Source organism: Ahaetulla prasina, chromosome 18 (genome assembly GCF_028640845.1).
Source record: "Ahaetulla prasina isolate Xishuangbanna chromosome 18, ASM2864084v1, whole genome shotgun sequence".
Lineage (NCBI taxonomy): Eukaryota > Metazoa > Chordata > Lepidosauria > Squamata > Colubridae > Ahaetulla > Ahaetulla prasina.
The window spans coordinates 7,120,213-7,146,924 of record NC_080556.1 but is presented as its reverse complement, the minus strand read 5'-3'; the positions used below and the strand labels follow the sequence as shown (position 1 = coordinate 7,146,924).

Sequence of the window (26,712 nt, the reverse complement as noted above, 5' to 3'; positions counted from 1 at the left end):
AGACGCACCTAGATTTAGGGGAGGAAAACAAGAGAAAGAAAATAGTTTTTGGCCTCTGTGCATCCCGTTTTCGCCCTCCCTGGCCCTCAGAAGCACTTTGCAGTCCCCAGATGTCCTCCACGTGCCTATTTTTGTCAAAAACGGGCCTGTTTTTGGCCTGCAGTGTGTTTCTGAGGGCAAAAACAGGACGCACGGAGGGTTCGGGAGGCCAAAAGCAGGCTGTCAGCTTTGGAAGCCATATTAGGCCGGAAGCTTCCTTACTGCCAATTTTTCGTATGTGGGAAAGTAGGAGGGGGGATTTAGTAGAAGGGTTGTCTACAGACATAATAGCATTCTTCCTGTCGGTCAAGGTCAGGCCGATCCTGCATCTGGAGGAGGAGGGCTGTCTTAAGATGGGACGGATGGCGATTGGAGCATGTGATCGACTGAGGAGTGGCGGGATGGGTTTGGGGGGCGGGCTTTGATCTACTGAGGGAAAACCCGGGCCCGTCAGATTCGGGGTTTTCCAGATGTGCCAGTTTACCTATTCTAGTCAATAGAACTTTGAAAAATGCTTGCTTGGGAGGTTTTACCTGGAGTTGGGGTTTTTTCTGGAATGCTGACACGGGCCCGTATTCCGTCTATAAGATGCACAGACATTTCCACCCACTTTTTTGGGGGGGGGAGTGTGTTTTATAGTCCGAAAAATACGGTATGTCCATCGCCTATCTAAAGTAGGCTTGTAGGGAGCAGGCAGAAAGGAATTAATTAGTCATTCATTGGTTAAGTTCTGCCCGGCAGAAGGACCTCTGCTCCTGTGTGTGGGAAGGGAAGGGAAGTTGGTCTCTCTGTCTTCCAAGTTCTTCCTTACTTCCCTTCCCACTGCTGATTTCTCTTGCCTTTTCTTTTTGGCATTCCAAATATAGCATCATTCCTCTGGAAAAGCCAGAGAAGTTAACAGAATAACAGAGCTGGAAGGGGCCTGGGAGACCTCTGCTCAAGCAGGAGACCCTACGCCGTTTTAGACAAATGGCTGTCCGATCACTTCTTGAAAACCTCCAGTAATGGAGCACCCCCATTATGGGTTATTATTAGGAACCACGAAGCCCAAGGAATTGGGAAGAGATATTCTGAAGAGCGTCAGAAAGGTGAGGCGAGGTCTCTTTTTGTGGCACACCAGAATTAACAGAGTTGGAAGGGACCTTGGAGGTCTTCTAGTCCAATCCCGCTGGTTAAGATCTTCTAGCATTCTAGACAAAATGGCTGTCCAGTCTCTTCTTGAACACCTCCACTGATGGAACACCCATAGCTTCTCAAGGCAAGCCGCTGGACTGATGAACTGTTCTCATTGTCAGGAAATTTCTCTTGAGTTCTAGATTGCTTCTTTCCTTGACGAGTTTCCATCCGTTGTTTCTTGTCCTGCCTTCTGATGCTTTGCAGAATAGGCTGATCCCCTTTTCTCTGTGGCAGCCCCTCAAATATTGGAATATTAGTCCGTCTGTTCACTAGACATGCCCAATTCCTGCAACCGTTCTTCATACGTGCCTCCAGTCCCCTAATCATTTTTGTTGCTCTTCTATTTTTTTTAAAAAAATCTGGTCTTAAAAGAAAATATATCCAACTCAAGAAAAGGATTTTTTTTAAAAGGGGGGGAGGGGGTTGAGTTTTCCAAAGATTTTCCAAGAGATGTATGGTATTCCCTCCTAATTCCTAGAAAAACGGCTATCACAGTCTCCCAGGAGCTCTTAGATCAGTCGCCAGGATCGACAGCCGCGGCTATTTCGCAGGGGGAAGAAATAGATTACCTTCTCGGTGGAAAGGTTGGTTTCAGCATCGTGTTTCTTCTGAGTGAAAACGATAGTGAAGACAGCATGGGAGCGACTGCTGGTCTCGTTCATGTTGGTAGCTGCTACCGTCCTTGGGAAGGAAAAAGGGAACAATAGAGCATTGCACACCGGAACTGGACAGAAGAACAATTTTATCCCAAAGGCCATCACTCTGCTAAACAAGCGATTCCCTCAACACTGTCAATTTATTCACTAAGTCTGCATTACTCTTATTCTTCTTCTTCTCATCGTTCCTATCACCCATCTCCTCCCACTTATGACAGCATGACTGTAACTTTGTCGCTTGTATCCTTAGGATTTATATTGATTGTTTCCTAGTATCATTCGATTGCTTATTTGTGCCCTATGACTATCATTAAGGACTTGACGAATGTATCTTTTCTTTTTACATACACTGAAAGCATATACACCAAAGAAATTCCTTGTGTGTCCAATCACACTTGGCCAATAAAGAAATCTATCTATCTATCTTAGAGAAAACAAAATATAAGGCAAGAAGATAAAGCAGAAATGTTTAAATCGATTTCTTTATTCAAAGAGGAGAATATATTTATGGTTTTTATTTGGAGATCACTCCTGGATTTTATGCTTGTGATGAAAAAACAAACCCTGAAACTTTGACTTTGGTTTTGCTGATGAGATAAATTTGTTCTCATAGAAATAGCTAGTTATCTACTAATGTGTAAAAGTAAAAAGTTGGGGCTGGAATGTTGTTAACTTGTACGGTGCTAAAGAAAGTTGGAAGTCAACGCTTTTTGCTTTTTTCCCCTTGTACCTCATATTTTCTTTTCTTCTCTCTTTTTCCCCTCCCTTAATTTCCTATTTTTATTTTTCCTTTGATACATTGATACAACAATAAAAGTTATGAACACACACACACAAAGGTAAAGGTTCCCCTCACACATACGTGCTAGTCGTTCCCGACTCTAGGGGGTGGTGCTTATCTCTGTTTCAAAGTTGAAGAGCCAGCGCTGTCCGAAGACGTCTCTGTGGTCACGTGGCCGGCATGACTGAACACCAAAGGCGCATGGAACGCCATTATCTTCCCACCAAAGGTGGTCCCTATTTTTCTACTTGCATTTTTTTTAACATGCTTTGGAACTGCTAGGTTGGCAGAAGGTGGGACAAGTAATGGGAGCTCACCCCATTTAAACAGCACTTGCACACAAAATACTCACAAAAAAAGAGAAAACAAAATATCAGAAACCACAGCAGACTAGCAGCTACATTTAAGGGCTGACAGGGCATCTATCATCCAGCCTTGAGGCTACTGGAAAGCATCGGAGAGAGTGAGTTTGGTCAGATAGAGAATATTTCCCCAGTGGCTAAGATGCTGAGCTTGTCGATCGAAAGGTCGGCAGTTCAGCGGTTCGAATCCCTAGTGCCACATAACGGGGTGAGCTCCCGTGACTTGTCCCAGCTTCTGCCAACCTAGCAGTTTGAAAGCAGGTAAAAAATGCAAGTAGAAAAAATAGGGACCACCTTTGGTGGGAAGGGAACAGCGTTCCGTGCGCTTCTGGCGTTGAGTCATGCCGGCCACATGACCACGGAGACGTCTTCGGACAGCGCTGGCTCTTCGGCTTTGAAACGGAAGAGCACCGCCCACTAGAGTTGGGAACGGCTAGCACGTATGTGCGAGGGGAACCTTTACCTTTACCTTTTTATTCTCCCTTGTAAAGGGAGCAGATCGTGGTTGAATGGTGGGGCCACACAAATCAAGAGGGCATTTTCCATGAGAGGTGAGAACATTTTGCCTGCTTCTGTAATGAAGTCTCTTTTCCCCTCAAATGCTTTAGTCACAGCTAAATTTAAATTTTATAATCATAAGCCACCAAATTCAATACAGCTACTTCAAAGCAAAATAATCACCGGAAGGAATTTAATAATGCAGTCTTTTTTCCCAAATAGTCCTACTTATCCGTTAATAATGTAAACTACAAAAATAGAAAAACAAATAATAGGAAAAATAGGGGAGGGAAAAGGGAAGGGAAAAGTGTAGGGGGAAAAAGGGAAAAAGAAAGAAAAGGCGTTGACTCCCAACTCCCTTTGGTGCAGTAGAATAAGACAGTAACATCAAACCTCAACTTTTCCCTTTTAGATAATAGTATAAAATAGCCATTTCTCTAACAACAAATCTATCTAATTGGTAAAACCGAAAATCAAAGTTTTGTTTTGTTTTTCCCCGCCTCAAGCACAAAATCCAGAAGCGGTTTCCAAGGAGAAACAAAAGTAATTTTTTATTTATTTTTCTTTTATCAAAGCAGTCCATTTGGCCATCTCTGCCAACTCCCATCAACTTTTGCAGCCCTAATAATGCACTCTTAGCAATCATTTTCTTAAATGGGCCGACTGTATCTCGGCTTAATAAAGAAGCCTGTTTTTATATACCAAGCTGATGTTTCAAGCGAAAGGAAGTTCTTTCAGATCTAGAACCGCCAACCAGAAAATGTTCCCCGTAAGTAAGTTTACTTCGATATTTCACCCAAACGGCACAATCTTTATAATTCTGTTTGCAAGAGGCACCATTTCAATGTGAATGTATTAAGAGTACCAAGGGTGAGAAGATGGGTCATTTCACAGATCGCAATTTCAAACATTTCCTCCCCGTCTGGCACCACAACGACATACGGCGAGTCCTGGACTTAAGACCGCAACTGAGCCCAAAATTGACGCTGCTAAGAGTCGAACATTTGTTAAGGTGAGTTCGCCCCATTTTACGACTTTTCTTGCCACGGTTGTTAAGCGAATCCTTGCATTCGTTAAGTTAGTCACACCGTTGTTAAGCGAATCTGGCTTTCCCACCGACTTTGCTGGTCAGGAGGTCGCCAAAGGGGATTACGTGACCTTGGGATCAGAGGTGGAATTCAGCCGGTTCGGGCAAACCGATAGCGCCGACGAGCAGTTGGCCCCATCCACCCACCCCCACTCTATCCTATTTCCTGCTTTGTAGCTCATCTCAATCGTGCGGCACAGCTGATTCCCCCTCCCCTCACTGTTCTACTTACCGTTGCTGACTTGGAAGGTAAGCAGCTGAGCTTCTAAATGCTCCATTTTCAGCGCCGTGCGCAAGTGCCTTAGACACACGCGCGCGCAAAGCCGGTTGTTAAACCGGCAGCCTTCCACCACTGCCTGGGGTGCTGCAACTGTCGTCAATTACGAGCCAGATGCCAAGCGTCTGAATTTTGATCATGTGACCACGGGGATGCGGCAAAGGCCGTAAGTGTGAAACACGGCCCTGAGTCGCTTTGTTCAGTGCCGTTGTGACTTTCAACGGTCACTAAATGAACGGTTGTTAAGTCGAGGACTACCTGTACACGCTGCAAGAGCCCTGAAGTGCAGAGACACCAACCTGGCTTTATTCCCAGCATCCATGAGGTCTGCGATATCGGTGTAAGAAGTGACAGCGAGCTTAGACAGGTCTTCCACATAAGGCCCGAGCAGCGGGTGTTCCCGGACCCGCAAATTCCCTTTGTTTTTGGGGTTCAGCAAGTCTCGAACTCTCTCGCAGTAGATCTCCATGTAACTGACCTACAAGAAAGGGACAACAGTAGAAAATTGTGACACGGAGAAGGAAAAAAAAAAGGGTTGTTAGTCATAAGACCTCGACTAATGACCACGATTGAGCCCAAAATTTCTGCTGTTAAGTGAGACATCTGTTAAGTGAGTTTTCCCCTCATTTTACAACTTTTCTTGCCACTGTCAGACCTGGAAGCCGTCTTTTACATTTGGGCCTTCAGGCCTGCCATATCTTCTTCTGTGGGAAAATGGGAGGGGGGATTGCATAGAGTATATGGGTGATATGTAGTCAAAATAACATTCTTTTCTCAGAGAGTCAAGGCCGCAGTGGCCTGGCACCTGAAGTCGGATGACTGGGAGGTGTCTTTAATTTGGACGATGGATGATTAGACCATTTTTTTAAAATTTGCATTTATATCCCGCCCTTCTCCGAAGACTCAGGGCGGCTTACACTATGTTAGCAATTGTCTTCATCCTATTTGTATATTTATATACAAAGTCAACTTATGATGGACATGTGGGGACCGGGGCAGGGACTTGAACTTTCACTTGGGTGGAGAAAACCTGGAAGCTTTCAGATTCGGGTTTTCCCAGATGTGCCAATATGACATCTCTAATAAAAAGTAACTTTGAGGAAATCCAAGCCTTGGAGTTTTCTTTCGTTGGGGGTGTTACGTGGAACCACAACTGTTAAGTGAATCCCTGCAGTTGTGAACATGGCTTTAACTTGAATCTGGCTTCCCCATTGACTTTGCTTGTCAGGAGGTCGCAAAAGAGGATCACATGACCCAGGGACACTGTGACCATCATAAATATGAGTCAGCTGCCAAGCGGACTATTTTCTATATTATTTCAGTTGCCAAGCATCTGGAATTTGGATCACAAGACCATGGGGATGCTGTAACAGTCGTTAAGTGTGAAAAAGGGTCATCAGTCCCCCCCCGGTGTTGTTGTAATTTTGAACAGACACTAAATGAACTGTTGTAAGTCAAGGACTATCTGGGCAGAAGAGGCAGGAAATGCAAAGGAAAACTGGAGTTCCAAAAGTTGTTCAGGGAGTCATAAGTGCTGATTTTAGAAAAACTCCATTATTCATCACAAGGGCACTTTAGGGCCAAGACATCAATAAGTATTTTGAGAGTGTCTCTAGATCACTCAGGTATCTAAAGGAAAAAAATGAGAGGAATTTGCAAGCGGACGATGAGGTAAGGACCCACACAAATAACTCTGAGGTCAAGGAGCCATCTTATATAAAACTGAGCCACTCTTTTAAGAGTGCCCAAGATAGTCTCCTCGGAGGGGCAGCTGCCAACTTCAACTCTTCTCCTTTCTTGAAAAAGTTGGGCATCATGAGAGGGGACCAGAAGACGCAAGAGAAGTGGCAGAACTTCCCTGGGAAAGTGGCCACAAGCAAGCCACTAGGTAGGGTTCAATTCGAAATCTTAATACACTTCATAAGGAAGCTGCAAACTAGTAGGGGCAAAGGTCTCAATGAAGACAAATCAAGTAACAACAGTAAGAGCAAAAGTGTCTGAGAGAGAGATGGGGGGGGGAGAGAGAAGGAGAGAGATGGAGAGGAAGAGAGAGATAAGAGATGGAAAGGAAGATAGATGGAGAGAGAAGGGAAGGGAGATCGAGAAGGAGGGAGAGGGAGAGGGAGAGAGATGGAGGGAGAGATGGAGAGAGAAGGAGAGGGGGAGAGAGAGAGAGAATAGAGAAAGAGAGAAAGAAGGAGAGAGACTGGAAGAGAGAGGGGGAGAGAGAGAAGGAGAGGAAGAGAGAGATAAGAGACGGAGAGGAAGATAGATGGAGAGAGAAAGGAGAGGGAGAGAGAGGGAGAGAGGGAGAAATGGAGGGAGAGAGATGGAGAGAGAGAGAATACAAAAAGAGAGAAAGGAGGAGAGAGACAGATAGGGAGAGAGAGGGGGAAAGAAAGACAGGGGGGGAAGAGAGAGAAGAAAAGAGAGAATAGCCTTCAATCTCTTCTTGGATCAGGGGATAAATGGACTGCTGAATAAGTTCAGGATCGACACTGACATTGGCTTCTTCTGAAGAAAGAGGAGAGAAGCCCAGATTCCCCACCTCGGCCCCACTCTCTCTCTCTCTCCTCAGCTGCTTTCCTTGGCCAGACCCCACCTCCACCCCCCCCCAGGCTTATCTCTTGCAAATTCCTGCCCCAAGAGTCTGAAAAACGATTTCCTGCCACCTCCCCAAAAAAAGCCGAGGGCTGCTCCCAAGTGCTCTGACCATCCTTTTCCCTCTTGCTACTCTAAAGCAAATGAAGGCACTGGCCAGGCGCATTTTTTCCCCCCTGTTCTCAGTCTGTGCTGAGCTTCACAATAGGGTGAGAGGCAGGGAAATCCCCCCTCCCCATTTTCAAGCCCTTCGCAAAAATGCCCCATTCTGAGTCTTCAGCATATTCCAGGATTGCAACAAGGTGGCGGTGGCAACGGGGACACGTCAGGACAGTGCCGGCCAGGCGCTTGTCAGTAGGCTGCTCTCCTGGCCGGGTCTGACCGCGAGCAGCACTGGCAGGTGACGGGACATCCGGTCGCAGCGATGTGGATGGGTCAACGGCATGGTACAGTCCTGCGAAGCATGGCTGGAAATGCACGCATGACCACAGGGGTGAACAGCTGATGAGCGGCTGTGTTGCGCTGCCGCTGGAAGTCCCGCTTTTTTTGCGGCCACCACTAAGGGAAGGGGCGTCGTAGCTAGGGTTTGTGGGAGTGGCCTCCGCGAGGCTGTTCCGCGTGGATGGCAGGTGCGTGTGGGGCACGTTCCCCCCCTTTCCTTCCCCCCACCCCAGGAAATGGCGGGGACCGGCTGCGCAGGCGCTTCAAAGGCCTTATTTTCGGGGGAGGGCTTATTTCAGCACATGCACTCAAAAGCCCAATTGGGCTTATTATCCGGAGAGATCTTAGTTTCGGGGAAAATACGGTAATTCAAGAAGAATATGATTGGGGTCAAAGGAAAGGAGGATGTTCCATCTTGGGCAAACTCCAGAAGAAAAAACGGCTGCTTTTTTAAAAAAAAAAAAAACTTTCCCACGTGGAATCTACATTAACCGCAAACTCCTTAGAGGCCAGCAAGTTACAGAGAGCTCGAAAGAAGCTCTCCCTGTTTTTCTTCGAGAAAGAAAGCTAGCTAGCCAAAACACAGACAAAATCCACGCAGCAATGTCCTACTTTTACACAGCCTGGGTTTCAGCAAAACGGCTTTGTGAATGGTCTGGGAAGGCCTCGTGTTAACAGGAAGAGTGTGTTTATTCAGGCACAGCCCCATCCATTATGCTGCCTTTTGACTAGGTCTACATTCTTGGGCCCACCCCCCCTCCATCCAAGCCTCCCATCCACAACTCCCCATGTGCTTCCCCTCCAAGCAGCTAAAGGGGCCCTCCGCCAGTACCCTCATATCCAGAAACAAAGCAAAAAAACCGATCAAGCCATTCAACCCTTCAACACTCAGGCGTTATCTCGGTAATAAGGAACGGCTCCTGTGCGCTTTTAAGGCTCAAGACCAGAAGTTGTGAAACCGCTTTGAGAAAAAAAAAAAACACAACCACCCATGAATCTGAATCTCCATCAAGTCAACTTCTTAGTGCCATAAAGACATTCCGCTCACCTCCACGGAGTAAGAGATTTCCTCGTTGCTGTTGTCGTTGATCTTCTCAAAAAGCTCTTCGCAAAGCTAGGGGAAAAAATGGAGACGCATCAAGCTATAGTTATGCGGAGAGGAGATCTAGGATACTGGTCTAGAAGAATGCCACCTCAGACACGGACACACACACACACCCCGCTCCAAAATGCATTGACAGATTCCTAGTTTAGTGCCACTGGGCAGCCAAAATTCATTAGAGGTAAGCTTATTGGCCCTTTGTGTAATAGTTTCTCATGGTGACCAAAGTGGGAAGGCACCTTGAGTAAAAAAGGAGGAAACGGGCCTTCAAAACTCAAATATGTAAGAGTGTAAGCTGCCAAGAATCGCCTCAGCGAAATAGGTGGCATACAGGTTTATTAATAAAAAAAATAAAAATAAAGATCATTGAAATTAGGACATTTGGGTTGCATCTCCAAATGGTGATGATTACAGAATAACAGAGTTGGAAGGGACCTTAGAGATCTACTAGTCCAACCCCTGCTCAGGTAGGAAGCCTATCCCATTTCAGACAAACGGTTGTCCAATCTCTTCTTTAAAACTTCCAGTGTTGGAGCATTATGCGAAATCTTGTCTATTCCGGCATAAAGCATTAATACCACTACTTATTTTTAGAAGAATCCTTTGTATTTTTACCCTGTTTCCCCCCAAATAAGACATCCCCTGATAATAAGCCCAATCGGGCTTTTGAGCGCCTGGCAATAAGGCCAAGCGCTTATTTCAGGGTTCAAAAAAATATAAGACAGGGTCTTATTTTCAGGGAAACACGGTATCAGTTTGGATACTTTTAATAGCTCCACTAAGTCGTGGTTTCTCGGATCCCCATTTCTTCCTTATCCCCTTCTTGTTCTCATCAAAGAATAAAGAAATGCTTTCCATGCAAAGCTTTCAAAGCCCAGAACTAGGAATCTTAATTTTATATTCAAAGTAAATACAGCGCACAAAAAGAAACGGCTTTGAAAATATTTGCCATGGCTTCCTTTCTTACAAATGCCATACAGAAACTCGAGAGAGCAAACGATCCAAGAAGATCTTGTCTATCAAAACACCACAGTCTACAGATTTCAATAAAGGTAAGACAGTTGTATCTAGGTAGCCAGAGTGGGTCATTTCGATTTGTGACCAGTCCTTGTTCAGCACACACCCAAAACAAAACATAAGCTTGTTCTGTTTTCAAGCAGAATCATTGACGTTAAGATCACTAAGGTAGGTCATGAAATGTGGAACATCAGATTTTTTTTCTAACTCTATGTTTTGGGGTACAATAGTTGATTTGCAATCCGTGGCCTGCAGAAATAGCTGCTGAAACCAATTTAGATGCAGAGCGGCTTCCTGTTTTATGATTTCATGATTCACAAAATTGTTTTGTGAATCAGCAAGCAATAGGACGAGCCCTTACTCAGGGCTCAATTTAATTTCAGATTCTTTGACTTCCTCCGCCCTAGAGATCTCAGCTTGAACACCTGGCTAGCATTTCATCTAATCCATACACTTGAACCCTGATCAGATTTCTTTTATCAGATGGCTGACGCATTTTCAAACACACATTTTTGTTCCTAGTCCTACAGCAGAAAGATTATTCGGATCAACTATTCACAAACACAGTTACACGAGCTTAGCCTTTGCTCTTCCAACCTCCCTTATGGGTTCTTGTTTTTCCCCCCCAACTAACTCAGCATTACAGTCTGGAAAATACTGTCGCTCCGTGTCAAAACGGCCCTGCCTTTTGAAATTATTTTAAGAAGACAGATGGACAAAAGACAAAAAGCATCTGAAGAAGTCTGCCATTTCTATGTTGTCTTCAGAATGCGCACAATGTATCCCAACTTCACAAAGAAGTCCAAAGTAATAAAGAATTAGAACAGAAAAACAGTTGCAAAGGCAACCAAAACAAAATCCAGAGTAGTTGGATAGCACTTTTCTGACCTAAACATTGTTCAGAGGCCACATTTTAAGCAGGAAAAGGCATTCAAGACTCACAACCAACCACCAAATTGTCACAAACGCACAATCTGGAAGGAGACGGAAAGTAGCCGAAGCATTTTTAAAATTTATTTATTAAATATATATGCTGCCCCTTCTCATTACGCAGAGGCAACCTTGATTCGCAGAAGGGAAAAGCTGGGATAGCCTCCAAGCTTTTGAAAGGCTGATGCAAAAAAAATATATATATTTGAGACCTGCAAAATAAGCAAAAATCTAGTTTACCTGTGGGATGATCCCTGCCTGGTTCTCCTCCTGTTTCCCCATCATGGTGTAAGATTTTCCGGCTCCAGTTTGGCCATATGCAAAGATACAGACGTTGTAGCCTTCAAAGGCGTGGAGCAGCATTTCTTTCCCGATGTCATTGTAGACCCGATTTTGAGAGGCGAAGCAAGGATCCTCAGACTGCGGGGATTTGAGATAAGATAACCTTTACTGTTTACTTTTTTCTCTCTGAACATATCAGCACACATTTAAAAAATGCAATTCTGATGCCCAGTCTCAAAAGAGGATGGGCGGATGGATGGGGGGAGGAGGAGGGTCTGGATTGATGCCTTGTCCTTTGTTCACTAGATTCTGTAATACCGTTTTCCCCAAAATAAGACATCCCCTGGTAATGAGCCCAATCGGGCTTTTGAGTGCATGGCAATAACGCAAGCACTAATTTCAGGGTTCCAAAAATTATAAGACAGGGTCTAATTTTCGGGGAAGCACGGTAGCTTTGTACCATAAAGTATCAACCTTTTTAACTCTCAAGACTTGATGAAGGAAGAGGGGGATAACAGAAGACAAGCCGTAAAATTACTAGGGTATAACCACATTTTACTATTTCTATGTGTACCCTTCCAAATGCCTCCGCTGAGAATCAAGTGGTTCTGAGTTTACTACCAAAGCGGGTTCTCCAATTTCCAATCTCTCCATATTGCTATTGCTGGAGTATTCTGTGAGCTACGGAGGGTTGCCAGCTTTAAAGAAGTGCCAGTCCCCACCCACCTTTATTGCCAACTTTTCAAGCGGGCCTTAATTGAAAAATATCAAGGGACAGAATCTGGCGCCTGAGCCAGACACTCCAGTACAAATGGCGGCTGTGTTTTACCCGGCTTTACCAAGGAAAAATAAAAGCAGACAAAAGGCTTTAAGAAGGCAAACAAGCTCAAAAGAGCAATTGGGGGTGGTGGTGAGGGGGGGAAACTGCCTTTTTAAAAATAAATAAATAAAGCCTTTAAGCCGGGCGTAATTTGGAGCAACAGCTGACCAGGAGAACATTTTTTTTCCCCCACCGAAGGAATAAATGAAGCAGAATGTCTCCAAACAAGGTGATCGCTCAACCATGCTCTGTCTGGAAAATCAACGTTTTTTTACTTATTTAACAGGAGAGAGCAGTGAGGAAAAAGAAGCGGCAGAATTTAGAGGGTTGGTACATGGAATTTCAAGGGGATTGAGGAGGGAAAGGACTCTATGTAAGTCCAGCAATGCCCTTAATAAACATCAGATTTGCAATCACCTGCTAAAGTTAATATTGTTGTTTCTTTCTTGCACTGGTGATATTGAGGCAGTAGGCAAGAATGCCATAAGTAGCTACATTATCTGGCATTAGATGCAGACTGCCACCGTATCATCCGGGAAACAGACAGAGTGTCAGGGTTCCAAGTAACACCCCCAACGAAATGAGACTCCGAGGCTTGAAATTCCTCAAAGTTCCATTTTATTAGAGATGTCATATTGGCACATCTGGGAAAACCCGAATCTGAAAGTTTCCAGGTTTTCCCCACCCAAAGGAAAGTTGAAGTTCCTGCCCAGCACCCACAAGTTCATCACATGGTCCAATCCAAGCACCGTCCCAACAATGCCTCCCAGCCACATCCCTCCAGGTACAGGGCAAGATGTCCTTGACTCTGAGAAAGGAATGTTATGATGACTATATATCACCCCTGCTCCATACAATCCCCCCTTCCAGTTTCCCACAGCAGTAAATGTGGCAGGCCTGAAGATCCAACGAAAAAGATGGCTTCCAGGCCTGACACAAAGCTCCCTTAACAAGCACAAAAGAAGTTGGACATGCTGCTTTTAAAGGGTGGAATTGCCAGCTATTGAGAGTTGTGTGTTGGAAAGTTGTCCAGGCAAAAAAAACAACACCACCATCTAAGTTTTCAAAACTCAGTTTCAAGGGAAGATACTTAAGCTTCATGTCTCCCATTGTTTGGGGTATTAGTTTTAAGAATATTTCCAAAAGACTTTGGAAAAGGATACCTAACAAGGCTGCCCATTTCCTTTGTGAGTCATTCATGAGCAAATATATTTCTTGTGCAGTAGCTTACTTTATCTCAAACGTAACATATGGGTGTCTCCGAGATGGTTTCGCTGCAATCTTTTCCTGATTTCTTTTGTTTTCTTGGAAAACTTATATGGGAAACTCCTACTTTTGTTTGATTTAAAGAAAACAGTATGTGGGTTCTGCGGCGATTTAACATTTTTATCGACCTGCAAGCTAAAAGCAACGTGAATAGGAAGATCCATTTTTTCATCGTTTTGATCTTCGGAGAACAACTCATGGCGATACCTCAAAATCCAACAGTTGCTGGAAGTCAGTAAAATCTCAGCTGTAGCCTCCCTCAAGAAATATGGGAGTTTCAGGGCCTGGATGCCAGTTTCCTTTCATGGTTTTGTCTACTGGGAGCAAAATTGGGGGGGAGGAGGAAGCAGAGTATAAGGGCTCTTAATAAGCTAAGCTAAGAAACTGAAAACTCATCTTTTATGGAGTTATAAACATTCCAAGAGGAAGTTTATACATAGACTCCTACATGGAAATTGTTTGCTGTTCAAATTCCTCCTCGGAGCTGTTTGGGCTAATCCTCTCTCTCTCTGCAAAGCCATCCTTGGACACGCTTATACCTTCGATGAAATTCAATATTTCTGGAAAACACATTTAGATCAAGAGGAGCCTTGGCTCTTAAAACAGCTAAAATCGCAATACAATCAGAGGAGAAAAACAGCTGTGGGCCGGAGGACTGAAAAGAGAGAAATATCCACCCCTCAGCTACATCGGCTTGTCTATCACACTTTCAAAAGGGATCTTGGTTCAAGACAAACCAGCACGCTTACCGAGGTATGGGACCAGTACGAGTAGTCAAAGCTGAAGGATTTTGGCGCTTCTTTAGGATTCTTTGGATTCAGGATACCTGAAAGAAACAAACATACACATTTATCATCCAAGAACTCTGGGGAGCAATCAGGGCTGGAAATGTACAATTCAGTGGTGAAATCCATTTTTTTTTTTTACTACTGGTTCTGTGGTCATGGTGTGGCTTGGTGGGCATGGCTTTGTGGGTGTGGCAGGGGAAGGATACTGCAAAATCTCCATTCCCTTCCCACTCTGGGGCCAGCCAGAGGTGGTATTTGCCAGTTCTCCAAACTACTCAAAATTTCCGCTACCGGTTCTCCAGAACCTTTCAGAACCTGCTGGAATTCACCCCTGGTACAATTCCTATCTTCTACTGAATACTTTACTAAGCTTGCCTTCCAAGACGTGACTCATGAAAGACATTTTGTATACAAATGTGATGTGCAAAAATATCATACACAGAAGATGTTACCTAGCTGGGTATTGAAATGCCTGCAAGAAAATAACCAAGTTCAGAGAGCACCAGTAATACTGTCCTCAAGAAAGCCACCTTTGTTTTAGTTGGGGGTTATGCAAATAAATCTTTCAAATAAATAGAACCAGTATTAATTGGTAGACTTCTCAATTGTTAAATAATCCTGCTTGAATCCCATGGATTTGTTTCATTTTATTAGCCATTCTATTAGCTTGAGTTTCATACTGGTTCTTGTAGGAAGTCATTTGAAATCCATACCAGATTCCAAGTTTTGAAATGCTGATGAACTATTCAGTAACTGAATTCATGGATATTTATTTATAAGACTTACATGGCCACCCATATTAAGAAGCACAACTCCAACCGCAATAAACTCCGCCCCCCCTAATAATAATAATAAAATAATACAACCAAACATCACAAAAATCACTGGGATGCTTGAAAAATGCTTGGAAAAATCAAAAGCATTTAAAAAGAAAGACCTCACTAGAAAACAGATACTATTGCTGATGACACAAGCATGAACTTACAAGAACTCAAAGAAGCAGTTATCGACACTCTTGGTCTTGAAGATATTTTATTAGTTATTCAGAAGCTACTGAACAATGATGAGGTGGGGCAGGGACATTTAATAAAACAGATTCACAAGGCAGCAGATAAGCTCTTTCTAGAGTGTGCCAAATGGAGTCAGAATTGTAAAAAAAAAATCCAAAGAAAGCTGGGAGACAGATAAGATGTCAAAATGTAGGCCATCCTACCGAGAATTTCTGGCTTAGGGAATTCTTCTTTAAACTAGAATAGAATAGAATTGTTTATTTGCCAAGTGTGATTAGACACACAAGGAATTTGTCTTAGGTGTATATGCTCTCAGTGTACATAAGGAGAATAAAATACATTCATCAAGAATAAAAAGATACAACACTTAGTGATAGTCAAGGTTACTAATAAGCTATCAAATCGTACTAGGAAACAAATAAAAACAATATAAATTGAAAGATACAAGCAACATGGTTATAGTAATAAGCGGGAAAAGATAGATACTATCTATCTAATAAGGAAGAGAAGAATCATAGTAATAATACAGTCTTAGTATTATTTGACAGTGTTGTGGGAATTAGTTGTTAAGCAGAGTGATGGCATTCAGGAAAAATCTGTCCTTGTGTCTAGTTGTTTTAGTGTGGAGTGCCTTATTGGTTGTTTTGAGGGTAGAAGTTGAAACAATTTATGTCCAGGATGTGAGGGGTCTGTAGATATTTTCACAGGTCCCCCCCCCTCCATCGGAGCCGCGCAAAAAAGCTGGCCCACATCAGTAACACAAAGCTCAAGGGCTCCTGGGAAGTTCACAGCAGGGTATTTAAACCTATTTGGAAATGCATGTTATAATACGGAGATAAAAGGCTCCTGAATTATGGATTGGTTTTCAGAAGGCTCAGCATCCTATGGAAGAACCAGAGTCGGCAATAAAAAGGGCCCGAGGAAGAAACTAAACACACACCGAGGGTAGCGTATTAAAACGTTCACAGAAACGATATCTTTTTAAAAAGACAGGGAGATCCATCGGCAAATGCTCTCCCCAGTTTCCTAAGGTCTCCAACAATATATTTCTTTGTTTTGCCTTTCAAGCTATTGTCATGTTTCGAAACTGCCCAACTGAACGGACTCTCAACACAACAGATTCACAACATAAAAATAAAGGTTTATGTAATGAAAAAATTACGTATCAAGGTTGTGGGGGGAAAAATAAGCTTAGAGGTGGCCAAACTTATTTTTTTCCCCCACAACCTTGATATGTAAGCTCATTGCCCAACTATGAAAGAGGAAACAGATGCGGAAAAAGCCTTAGCAAAAGTCTGTGGAATTCACATTACTAATTTCTCTCATTTATATCCTGTGGAAAGTTGGCCAAAATTTCCGGGTGACTTCCTGAACATTACGGACAGCATGGAGCCATTTTTATCATTGAATCTGATTTCATCTTCAAATAATCTATGAACCTGACCGCTGATTCAGTGAACCATAGTAAAAACACACCATGGTTTAAAATGGGGGTTCCCAGCCCTTGGTCCATGGATTGGCACTGGTCTGCGGCATGCCGGAAACCGGGCTGCTCAAACAAGCAAAGCCCCATCTGTGGAATGCAGGCAGCACGTGAAACCACGTCTCCTCCGGTCCACAGGAAAACCTCTTTCCATGGAACGGGTCTCTGGTACCCAAAAGGTTTTGGGGGCCACTGGCTTAAAAGCAAGGGTGCTATTCAGCAGGTTCTGGAGAACGGGTAGCGGAAAGTTTGAGTAGTTTAGAGCACGGGTCTCCAACCTTGGTTCCTTTAAGGCTTGTGGACTTCAACTCCCAGAGTTGAAGTCTCCCAACTCTCAGAGCAAAGCTGGCTGAGGGACTCTGGGAGTTGAAGTCCACAAGTCTTAAAGGGACCCAGGTTGGAGACCCCTGGTTTAGAGAACCGGCAAATACCACCTCTGGCTGGGCCCAGAGTTGGGTGGGAATGGGGATTTTGCAGTATCCTTCCCCTGGAGTGGGGTGGGAATGGGGATTTTGCGGTATCCTTCCCCTGGAGTGGGGTGGGAATGGGGATTTTGCAGTATCCTTCCCCTGGAGTGGGGTGGGAATGGGGATTTTGCAGTATCCTTCCCCTGGAGTGGGGTGGGAATGGAGATTTTGCAGTATCCTTCCCTTGCCATGCCCATCCACAGAACCAGTAGTAAAAAAAAAATTTGAATTCCACCACTGCTTAAAAGAATGCATGAACGCATCTCTGTGTTTTGAAACGAAACACTTTTTAACAAGCTTTCAATTTCTGGCTTGTTTCACTAAGGGATGTCCAAGGCAGGGAAGATAAAGTGGTGAGAAGGAAGGGGACACCCACTGAATTTTTCATGTTGTCTTTCATCCTGTCCTGCGTACTACTTACTTAGTATGTGAGGTGCATCCTGCAACAGCAACAAAATCAGAAAGGGTCCCTAATCTTTGGCCCTTATCTGCTGCTTTTGCAGGCACTCCCAATACCTCGCTACTCGTCACTACTTTGCCAGTTTTAAATTTTCCACTGCTGCGCTGTTCCAGAACAGACCTTCCATCCAAGGCAATGGAATGGGAACAGGATCCACTCGCGGCCTACAAATAGCAACGGTTGCTATCGGGCCTCCTAAACTTGGCCGATTCCGCCCTGAATGGAGTCCTAATGTTGGGTTCTTAACTTATGAATGCTGACAACCAGGCGAAGGCCAAGATTAATATCACTTACACAAGGGCATCAGGAGGGGAAAGAGAGAGAGATGTTGCTTTCGATAGCAGCAGGGAGATTATCGGCAAAGCAAACTGGCAATCCGGGGGTGGGGGGATTCTCGCACAGCACAAGTCCCAACCGAAAAATTTACGAGGGAGATGGTTAAGAGTGAGGAAGGGAGCAGCCTGCCTTTGAAAGCTGCAAATGGAATAGCACAAGAGCTTTGCACAATCCCGAGTGTGACAGCAACGACAAAAGGCATCAGTTTCAAGCAAACGTCAGCATTGCACCCCTACGTTCATCTGTGAAGCCGTGATGGCGTTCCTTGAGGTTGAAGGATATTATTAATAGGGACCCTTTCTGAAAAAGCAGTGACTTGATTTCATTCGGTGGAACTTGGAAGCCAGTGATTCCCACTTCGTGCGTTTCTATGGCAACGGCTTCATCTCGTTTCATTGAGAAAAGAAGATTCAAAGCAAAGCATGTTATCCGGATGAATTCGCATGTTAGGAACAGAGAGATTTTAAGGCCGTGATGGCGAACCTATGGCACGCATACCACAGGTGGCACACGTAGCCATATCAGTGAGCACGTGAGCTCAGTTCCAGCACTTCGGGCCTTCTGGGTCCACCAGAAGTAGGGAAATAGGCTGTTTCCTGCCTCCGGAGGGCCTGTAGGGGGGGAAGGCCCATTTTTCTCTCTCACACCTGGCTCCAGAGTCTCTCTATGAGTCTGGGGAGGGCAAAAATGGCCTTCCCCACACACCTGAGGCAAGAAACAGCCAGTTTGCCAATTTCTGGTTGGACAGGAAGTGACATTTTTTGCTGTCCCCAGCCTCCGGAGTCTCTCTAGGAGTGCCAGGAGTGGAGGGAGGGGGGGGGTGTCGCGCGCACATACGCAGGGGCGGGGTGCATAAAATTATGGGTGTGGGCATGCAAATGTGACACACACCCCCGCTCCCCTCCTGGCATGCGATGGCATAAAGGTTACCTATCACTGTTTTGGGGGCTCCAAGCTGCGTTGTTTGGGTTTGTAGGATAGAAAGAAGGGCTTTATGACAAAGATAGTATAGATGCCCTTGTATAAGTGGCCTTTCCCTAGTTGCCAGCATTCGTAAGAACTCAACATACAACTCCGTTCAGGGAGCCATTGTCAATTAAGAACACGTGGCAGCGTAGTGGTTAGAATACAGCATTGCAGGCTAAGTCTGCCCATAGCCAGGCGTTCGATCCTGACTGGCTCAAGGTTGACTCAGCCTTCCATCCTTCCAGGTTTGGTAAAATAAGGATCCAGATTGTTGGGGGCGATAGGCTGACTCTGTAAACTGCTTAGGGAGGGCTATAAAGCACTGTGAAGCGCTATATAAGTCTAAGGGCTATTGCTACAAGATCCCTGGTGGTGCATTGGTTAGAGTGCAATATTGCAGGCTAATTCTGCTCACTGCTATGAGTTCGATTCTGACCAGCTCAAAATTGACTCAGCCTTCCATCCTTCCGTGTTCAATAAAATGAAGATCCAGATTGTTGGGAGCAATATGCTGACATTGCAAACCACACCAGAGAGTGACCTAAAGCACCACAGAGAGATATATAAGGTGCTACTGTTATAGTAACATTCAGGATAGAATCATTTAAATTTGACATGAAGATGAGCTGGGCTATCAGAAAGGCACATAAATACACTGAAACCGACCAGGAAGCGTATGTTTAGTGTAAGGTCCGAACAAAAGAATCAAAAGCCAGGATTTGATCTTGATTTAACCACCATGATGCACTGTAAGGACCTTGATTGGCGGGAGCACTGGCAAGCCATGACATTAAAACATTCCAGGTAAATATAGCAGTCGACTAACAGTTGACTAACAAGTACACACGGCTTAGTATACATGACGACGTGTAAAGTGGTGCAAATTGTTCACAATACGTCATTCTTCTTCTGAACAATTTCGGAGTTTCCACACTGCCAATGCAATGGTCTCATTCCGATGCAGTTGTCCTATTGTTGCTGTCCTACTCCAGACCAGGGGTGAAATACAGCAGGTTCCGAAGAACCGGAGGCGGAAATTTTGAGTAGTTCAGAGAACCAGCAAATACCACTTCCGGCTGGTCCCAGGAGTGGGGTGGGGTGGGAATGGAGATTTTGCAGTATCCTTCCCCTGCCACGCTCACCAAGCCACACCACGCCCACCAAGCCACGCCCAGAGAACTGGTAGTAAAAAAATTTGGATTTCTCCACTGCTCCAGACTGATTTCTTCAGTCCGGATGCACAGGGTTCCAGGCTAATAGTTTAATTACACAGACCCTCAGAAAAGGAAGACAGGGAATCACAGCGAAGACCTACCCTAACCGCTTGCGTGTTGTTCAACAAAATTAATGTGTTTATCTGGAATTCGAAGAAAAAGAAAAACCCTACATGGCAATTAAGTCTTCTGTTTGCAAACCGCCCCTCAAATGCTTTTGTGTTACAACTATAATTAGTTTCCATCATCGTGGTGCTAAATGCAACTTGGAGCATCGCAGTTAACCCTGGCCACCTGCTTCGGAGAACACCACAGCTTTAGTAGCGTTTTAGGCTGCACTGTGATTTTTATAGGACCGTTTTACACTATGCTATATTTGCCCTTCGGTAGAATCCTCGCGTGCCATTTGTTAAAATGGAAGATGGGTTTCATTGTCTCAACATACCAATCATTGGGATGGTATTTCCCTGTTCCCTAACATATAAGCATTGTTTCTTGCCTAGTAGACTTTAGCGCAGGGGTGTCAAATTCAAGGCCCGGGGCCCGGATCCCCGTGGGGTGCCCTGGAAACAGCGAAGGACTGGCCCATGGTGCCTCGGCCAGCAAAAACAGAGCTCAGAAGGGGCCCTCCCGAGCTCCGTTTTCGCTGGCAGAGGGTTGCAGGAGGCTGTTGCAGCCGAAAATGGAGCTCAGGAGTCCGTTTTTGATGGTAGAGCGCTCGGGCCGCCACAGAGCGCTTGGGCTGACATGAGTGACGTCAAGCTGGCCACGCCGACCCCAGCACCCCAAAGTCAAACACAACCCTGATGCAGCCCTCAATGAAATCAAGTTTGACACCCCTGCTTTAGAGGTACAGGCCCATGGCTCAAAAAGAAAAAAGAAAAAAAGGCAAACATCCATCATTGGTGGCAAATAAACAATTGGAACCCAGATCTGCTTTTCTCTGATTGTCTTCTTGTTGTCGGGCTATGTTTGACTGGAATTATGAGCAAGTCCCTCCCTAAAACCAGCTTTTTAATTAATCATGGTGTCTTGAAAGATGTTAGGATATCCTAATGGCACCCTCCTGATGTCAGCCAAGCTAATTGTCACTGCTCCTGGAAGGGAAAAACTCTGGGATGAAGTTCTTGGGAGCCAATGCGAGAGTGGAACTTCCTCCATTCACTCTCAGCTGCCATTAGCTCATCCTCTTCTGCTGTTGAACCAGGTCACTACAAGGGTGATGAAGCTTTTAAGGATTCCCATCCTGTTTTTTTTCTGTTGTATAAACAAGAGACGGTCTGACTTTTGCATGGGATAAAGTTTTGAACCTGTGCTGAAGGGGATACAGGTAGTCCTCAGCATACGACCACAGCTGAGCCAAAAATCCACCTTGCTAAGCGGGGAATTTGTTTTGCCCCATTTTACGCCTTTTTCCTGCCACGCTTGTAAAGTGAATCCCTGCTGTTGCTAAATGAGTAACCCGGTTGTTCAGTGAATCCGGCTTCCACATCAACTTTGCTTGTCAGAAGGTCGCAAAAGGGGATCGATCATGTGATCCACCCCGGGACACTGCAGCTGTCGTAAGTATGAGCCAGTCGCTACACATCCAAATGTAAATCACATGACCGCGGGGGATGCTGCAACGGGCCTAAGTGTGAAAAACGGTTGCAAGTCACTTTTTGCAGTGCCACTGTAATGTCGAACGGTCACTAAGCGATTTGTTGTAAGTTGAGGATTCCCCGCTACTTCCAACTGTTTCATGAAGATGCTATTCCGTTTGGCTACCATTAATTCAACAGATTTAAAAGGGACACAGTGGCTCAGTGGCTAAGACGCTGAGCTTGTCGATCGAAAGGTCGGCAGTTCAACGGTTCGAATCCCTAGTGCTGCATAACAGGGTGAGCTCCCGTTTTTTGTCCCAGCTTCTGCCAACCTAGCAGTTCGAAAGCACGTAAAAAAAAAATACAAGTAGAAAAATAGAGACCACCTTTGGTGGGAAGGTAACAGCGTTCTGTGCAGTGGTGAAATCCAAATTTTTTTACTATCAGTTTTGTGGGCGTGGCTTGGTGGGCATGGCAGGGGAAGGATACTGCAAAATCTCCATTCCCACCCCGCTCCAGGGGAAGGATACTGCAAAATCCCCATTTCCTCCCCACTCCTGGGGGAAGAATATTGCAAAATCTCCAATTTGTAAAAATATACAAATAGAATGAGACTATTGCCTTATACACTGTAAGCCGCCCTGAGTCTTCGGAGAAGGGCGGGGTATAAATGTAAAAAAATAAATAAAATAAAAAAATCCCATCCCACCCCACTCCTGGGACCAGCCAGAGGTGGTATTTGCCGGTTCTCTGAACTGCTCAAAATTTCCGCTACCGGTTTTCCAGAACCTACTGGATTTTACCCCTGGTTCTGTGCGCCTTTGGCGTCTAGTCATGCCAGCCACATGACACAGAGACATCTTCGGACAGCGCTGGCTCTTCAGCTTTGAAACGGAGATGAGCACTGCCCCCTAGAGTCGGGAACAATTAGCACTAGAACGACCTTTACTTTTACCTTTAATTCAATAGACCGAGGACAGTCAAGATCTTCTGATCTGACAGGAGGGAAAGGGAGGCTGAGCAATAAGCGATGTGTCCAACATCACACTTTGAGTCAAAGGGAAGGAAGGAGACAGACACATAAGTCACCCAGATCTACCAGAGTGGTGAAATGAATTACTCCAATGAAGTCCAGGCAGAGTTTACATTTAGTTCCACACTCGTACTGATCGGGCTTCACTTTAAAAGCGTGACAAAAAGATCTTAAAATAAATTTTCCAGCTCAATCGCGATCTTAAAATAAATTTGCCAGCTCAATCGCTGTTTGATAAACCCAGGAAGTCCTCGACTTACAACAACTCGTTTAGTGGCCAAAGTTACAATGGTGCTAAAAAAAAAGGTTACTTATGACTGTTTTTCACACGTATGGCCGTTGCAGCATCCACATGGTCATGGCTTCAAAGTTCACCATGGTTGGCAACTGACTCACATTTATGACCATCGCAGTGTCCCCCTTTTGCAACCTTCAGACAAGCAAAATCAACAGGGAAGCCAAGATTCATTTAACATCCATGTTGCTAGCTTAACGGCTGCCGTGATGCAGTTGACAACTCTGGCAAGAAAGGTTGTAAAACAGGGCAAGACTCCCTAAACAACTGTCTCACTTAGCAACAGAAATCTCGGGCTCAATTGTGGCTGTAAGCTGAGGACTACCCCGTATGTTCCAAAAACACACCAGCTCCAATATATTCCATCACACAGCTGGAGGCGGAGATCTTATTGGTTCTATTCGGCATTAAAAGAAATTTTAAAATTAAAAGAAAAAAAGGATCAGAAAAGGAGGATCAAAAAAGCAGGAAAATAAGCTTTGAAGTGCCAAATCACGTGCTCTATTTGGAACATGGAGTATGCTTCTCTCTCCCCCCCCCTCACCCCCCATTTAAGGATATGACTAGAAAGTCTTGGACAGCATACAAAAATCTAATTAAAATAATCGGAAAGCAGAGTTCATGTTACTTCGGAACAAATGGGGAGAAATAGACTCTTTAGGTAGTCGCTTCCCGGACTGACATTTTTGAGTTATTTGAAATAAAACAAGTTCGGCAGACATTTACGGGGTGGCTTAGCTTGGAATCCTGTGGGTTTATCCCCTGGCTTTAGGAATTGTCATTTTCTACCAGGAGGAGAAAGGAGCGAGTGGTGCGGAAGGCGAGGAAGGCCAAAAGCTCTCAACCTCAGCTGCTCTTGCAGATCCAGTAACTATAAATACCCACCCTGCAGCTGGCGTTTCAGGAGAACCGCATGTCCATTCTCCATTCTCCGCCTCGACCTGAATAACCACTAGAGGCTACAGCCTAAATTCCATTTGGAGTCTTTGTTCTCCAGTGGAGGGCCGGGGCGTTCTCTGTAACTGGGCCCACGGTTTGGTTTGGTATTTAATGCAGAGCTCCGTGTTGTATTCGAAATTGAAGATTGCATGCGGAGCCAGCACAGGGAGAGAAACATCACATCTGGATATTATTGGCTAGAATGGAATGCAGGGCAAGAATAATAATAATAATAAATCAATAAATCCCGTTTCATAGGGGAAAAAATTAAGCACAGTTTTAAGGAAGAGAATATATGCAAAACGGATCCACACAATCAAATGATTCTCCTTAGCTGGAAACCAGGTCAACATTATCCAATACCAGCTTCTCGCAGCTGCCTACTCAGAAATGCAGCACTCTTTGTTTTATGCTGCTCTGAAAGAAGAGAGGAAGAGAATGCCAAAGTTCACATCCTGATGCATCGAATTCAAGTTTCAATGGGGCTTTGCCCTTCAGTCAGTTTCCAGATTTTTTAAGATAATGGAACTTTAAATGGCAAAAACCTTTAGCCAGAGCTTCCGTTTTTTGCTCCATTCAATTTTCACACACGGGAGTGGGGGTGGGGAGGAAACCCAGGTAATATCCTGAACTGGCCTTGGCTGGGCTTGTCAACGACAAATTCCAAGAGAAAAATGGCAAACTGTTTCTGTATTAGCAGCAAGGATCTCTCTAGAACTAGTGGGGTACAGTGGAGAAGGAGATGTTAAGAAACCCAAATTTAAGTCCACCTCTAGCCAATGACTTTGAGCCAATCACTCTCCCAGCCCTGTTTATTGGAGTAGTGGGGAAAACTTAAGAGGAAGGAATACTGCATACACACCTGGGGAAAAAGGAGGGGCAACTAATAAATAAATAAATAAACAGCCGGAACTCAGGCTCAACTTGAAGGATGAATGAATGCAGGAATGAATGAATGAATGAATGAATGAATGAATGAATGAATAACTGATGCTGGTATGATGTTTAGTTTAGTTTACAGTATTGCTGTGTGTTATTGCCTGATCATTAAACTGCTGTTCTATTTACTGTATCCTGACTCTTTGGTGGCTTGCTTGAGGCACAATTCTGTCAAAAAGATAATATACAAATACGCAGGCGTACACACAACCCAGGATAAAATTATTTCTCGTATATCAGCAGCTGAAGAGACGCAGGCGTACACACAACCCAGGATAAAATTATTTCTCGTATATCAGCAGCTGAAGAGACACGGGAGCGGTTTTTCCTTCCCAGAGTTTGCCCTCCAGAAGGCGAAGTGTGATGAGAACAGAAGAGGGTTTGTGGAGGGCGGAGGCTAATGATTCCCTTTCATGCCACATTTGACCACTATCTTAGGAGTCTTAATTTTTTTTTTTTACTGTTTCTAGACAAAGGTGCTGTTTTTGAACAATGAGGTGATCTGAAGAATCCTCTGGTCCGGTAATAATCTTCCTACTGCCAAGATTCATTATTGCAGGACCGTTTTCCGGATGCCTATAACTTGGCAGCTAATTGAATGGCTATGTAAGGCTGGTTGCCAGATAGCCATTTTAATTTGCAGCACCCCCGATGGCCTTAAAGACAGCAAGTTGCTTTGTATCAGGTCCATGTGGGTATTTTATCTGCTCTCATTAGTAAGGTTTCAGACAAACAACTTCTACAGACTCCTTTTCATTTGAAGTGGTATTTACCAATGACCTATCTATCTTAAATTCATGGGTATATAGGGAAGAATTGAAATCAAAAAGATTTCTAGAGCGCAAGTTATCTGCTAGTCTTCCCCCACACAGACACATAAAAAAACCATGATCTGTTCAAAGCAGCAGCTATGTCCTTCAAGACATTGGTTTGTTTCTCTTTCGTTGCTTCAAACATGAGATGGGCACACTCAAAATCTCATTGCTTTAACTTGTTCAGGTTAATTCAGTAGTCAAAACGACAAGATATAGAGAAAGTTTCTATTATATAAAACAGAGAGAGGGAATTTTTGAAACCTTTAAAAAAAAAAAAGGAAATGAGATTCATAAATTGAATTCCATTCATCGTAGCTTTAAAAAGACGACAGGGTTTGAGGCACAGTGTTGATAATACTGTGCTCAATGCTTCATCAGCTATTTTGACGAATGGAACTTTAAAAAAAGAATCCATCAATGAAGGATCCAACTAATTATCAGCGCGAAAGAGCAATTGGAAAGAAAAGTGGAGAGCCACGCGGTGCCCCTTGACCTCAGAAAATATTCTGTAATTTATATAAACATTAACTGAATGATTCAGTGAGCTGAGCTTCTAGGGAACAGCCATCTCTTCCAACGGCCAAATTGCTTGGGAGTGGAAGCATAATTGTGGCATTTCACTTGCTGTCATATGACTGAATAACATTCCTTTCCAATTGGCTGGACTTGTGTGTTTTTTTTGTGTGTGTATGTATTATTAAAGAGCTGGGAGCTGAATCACCAGAATGATGTCATAAAAGGATCCTGTATTCCAGAGCTCTCTTCTATATTGCTTTTTCAAAGAGGATGCAATCCACTTCCCAATAGAAGAAATTGACCGGAAAAAGGTAGAGGTGACATCAGATCTAAGGTACAAAGTCTTCTGCCTTTAAGAACAGAACAAAAAAAAAATACCTCTGGGTCCTAACTAAACAAGAAGGACAGAGACAAGGAACTCGCAACTGGGAAAGCTACATACTGGTTGAAGACGAAAAAGACCCATCAACTTATGTGCATTGGTGAAGGGACTCACTATAGAAGTGTTGGTTCATACATACCATCAAATTACA

General features: G+C 44.3%; 1 protein-coding gene across 9 annotated transcripts in view; it reads right to left on the bottom strand.

Annotated features, from left to right (window-relative positions):
* KIF1B (kinesin family member 1B) overlaps positions 1-26,712 on the bottom strand; it is a 134,208-nt gene that overhangs the window by 95,933 nt on the left and 11,563 nt on the right. For all 9 annotated transcript variants that reach the window (XM_058161269.1, XM_058161268.1, XM_058161274.1 and 6 more), the window contains 5 exons: positions 14,085-14,161; positions 11,208-11,387; positions 8,967-9,032; positions 5,176-5,354; positions 1,785-1,896 (listed from right to left, as the gene is read on the bottom strand). In XM_058161269.1, the coding sequence (XP_058017252.1) occupies positions 1,785-1,896; positions 5,176-5,354; positions 8,967-9,032; positions 11,208-11,387; positions 14,085-14,161 (614 nt within the window). The remainder of the gene's footprint in view (positions 1-1,784; positions 1,897-5,175; positions 5,355-8,966; positions 9,033-11,207; positions 11,388-14,084; positions 14,162-26,712) is intronic.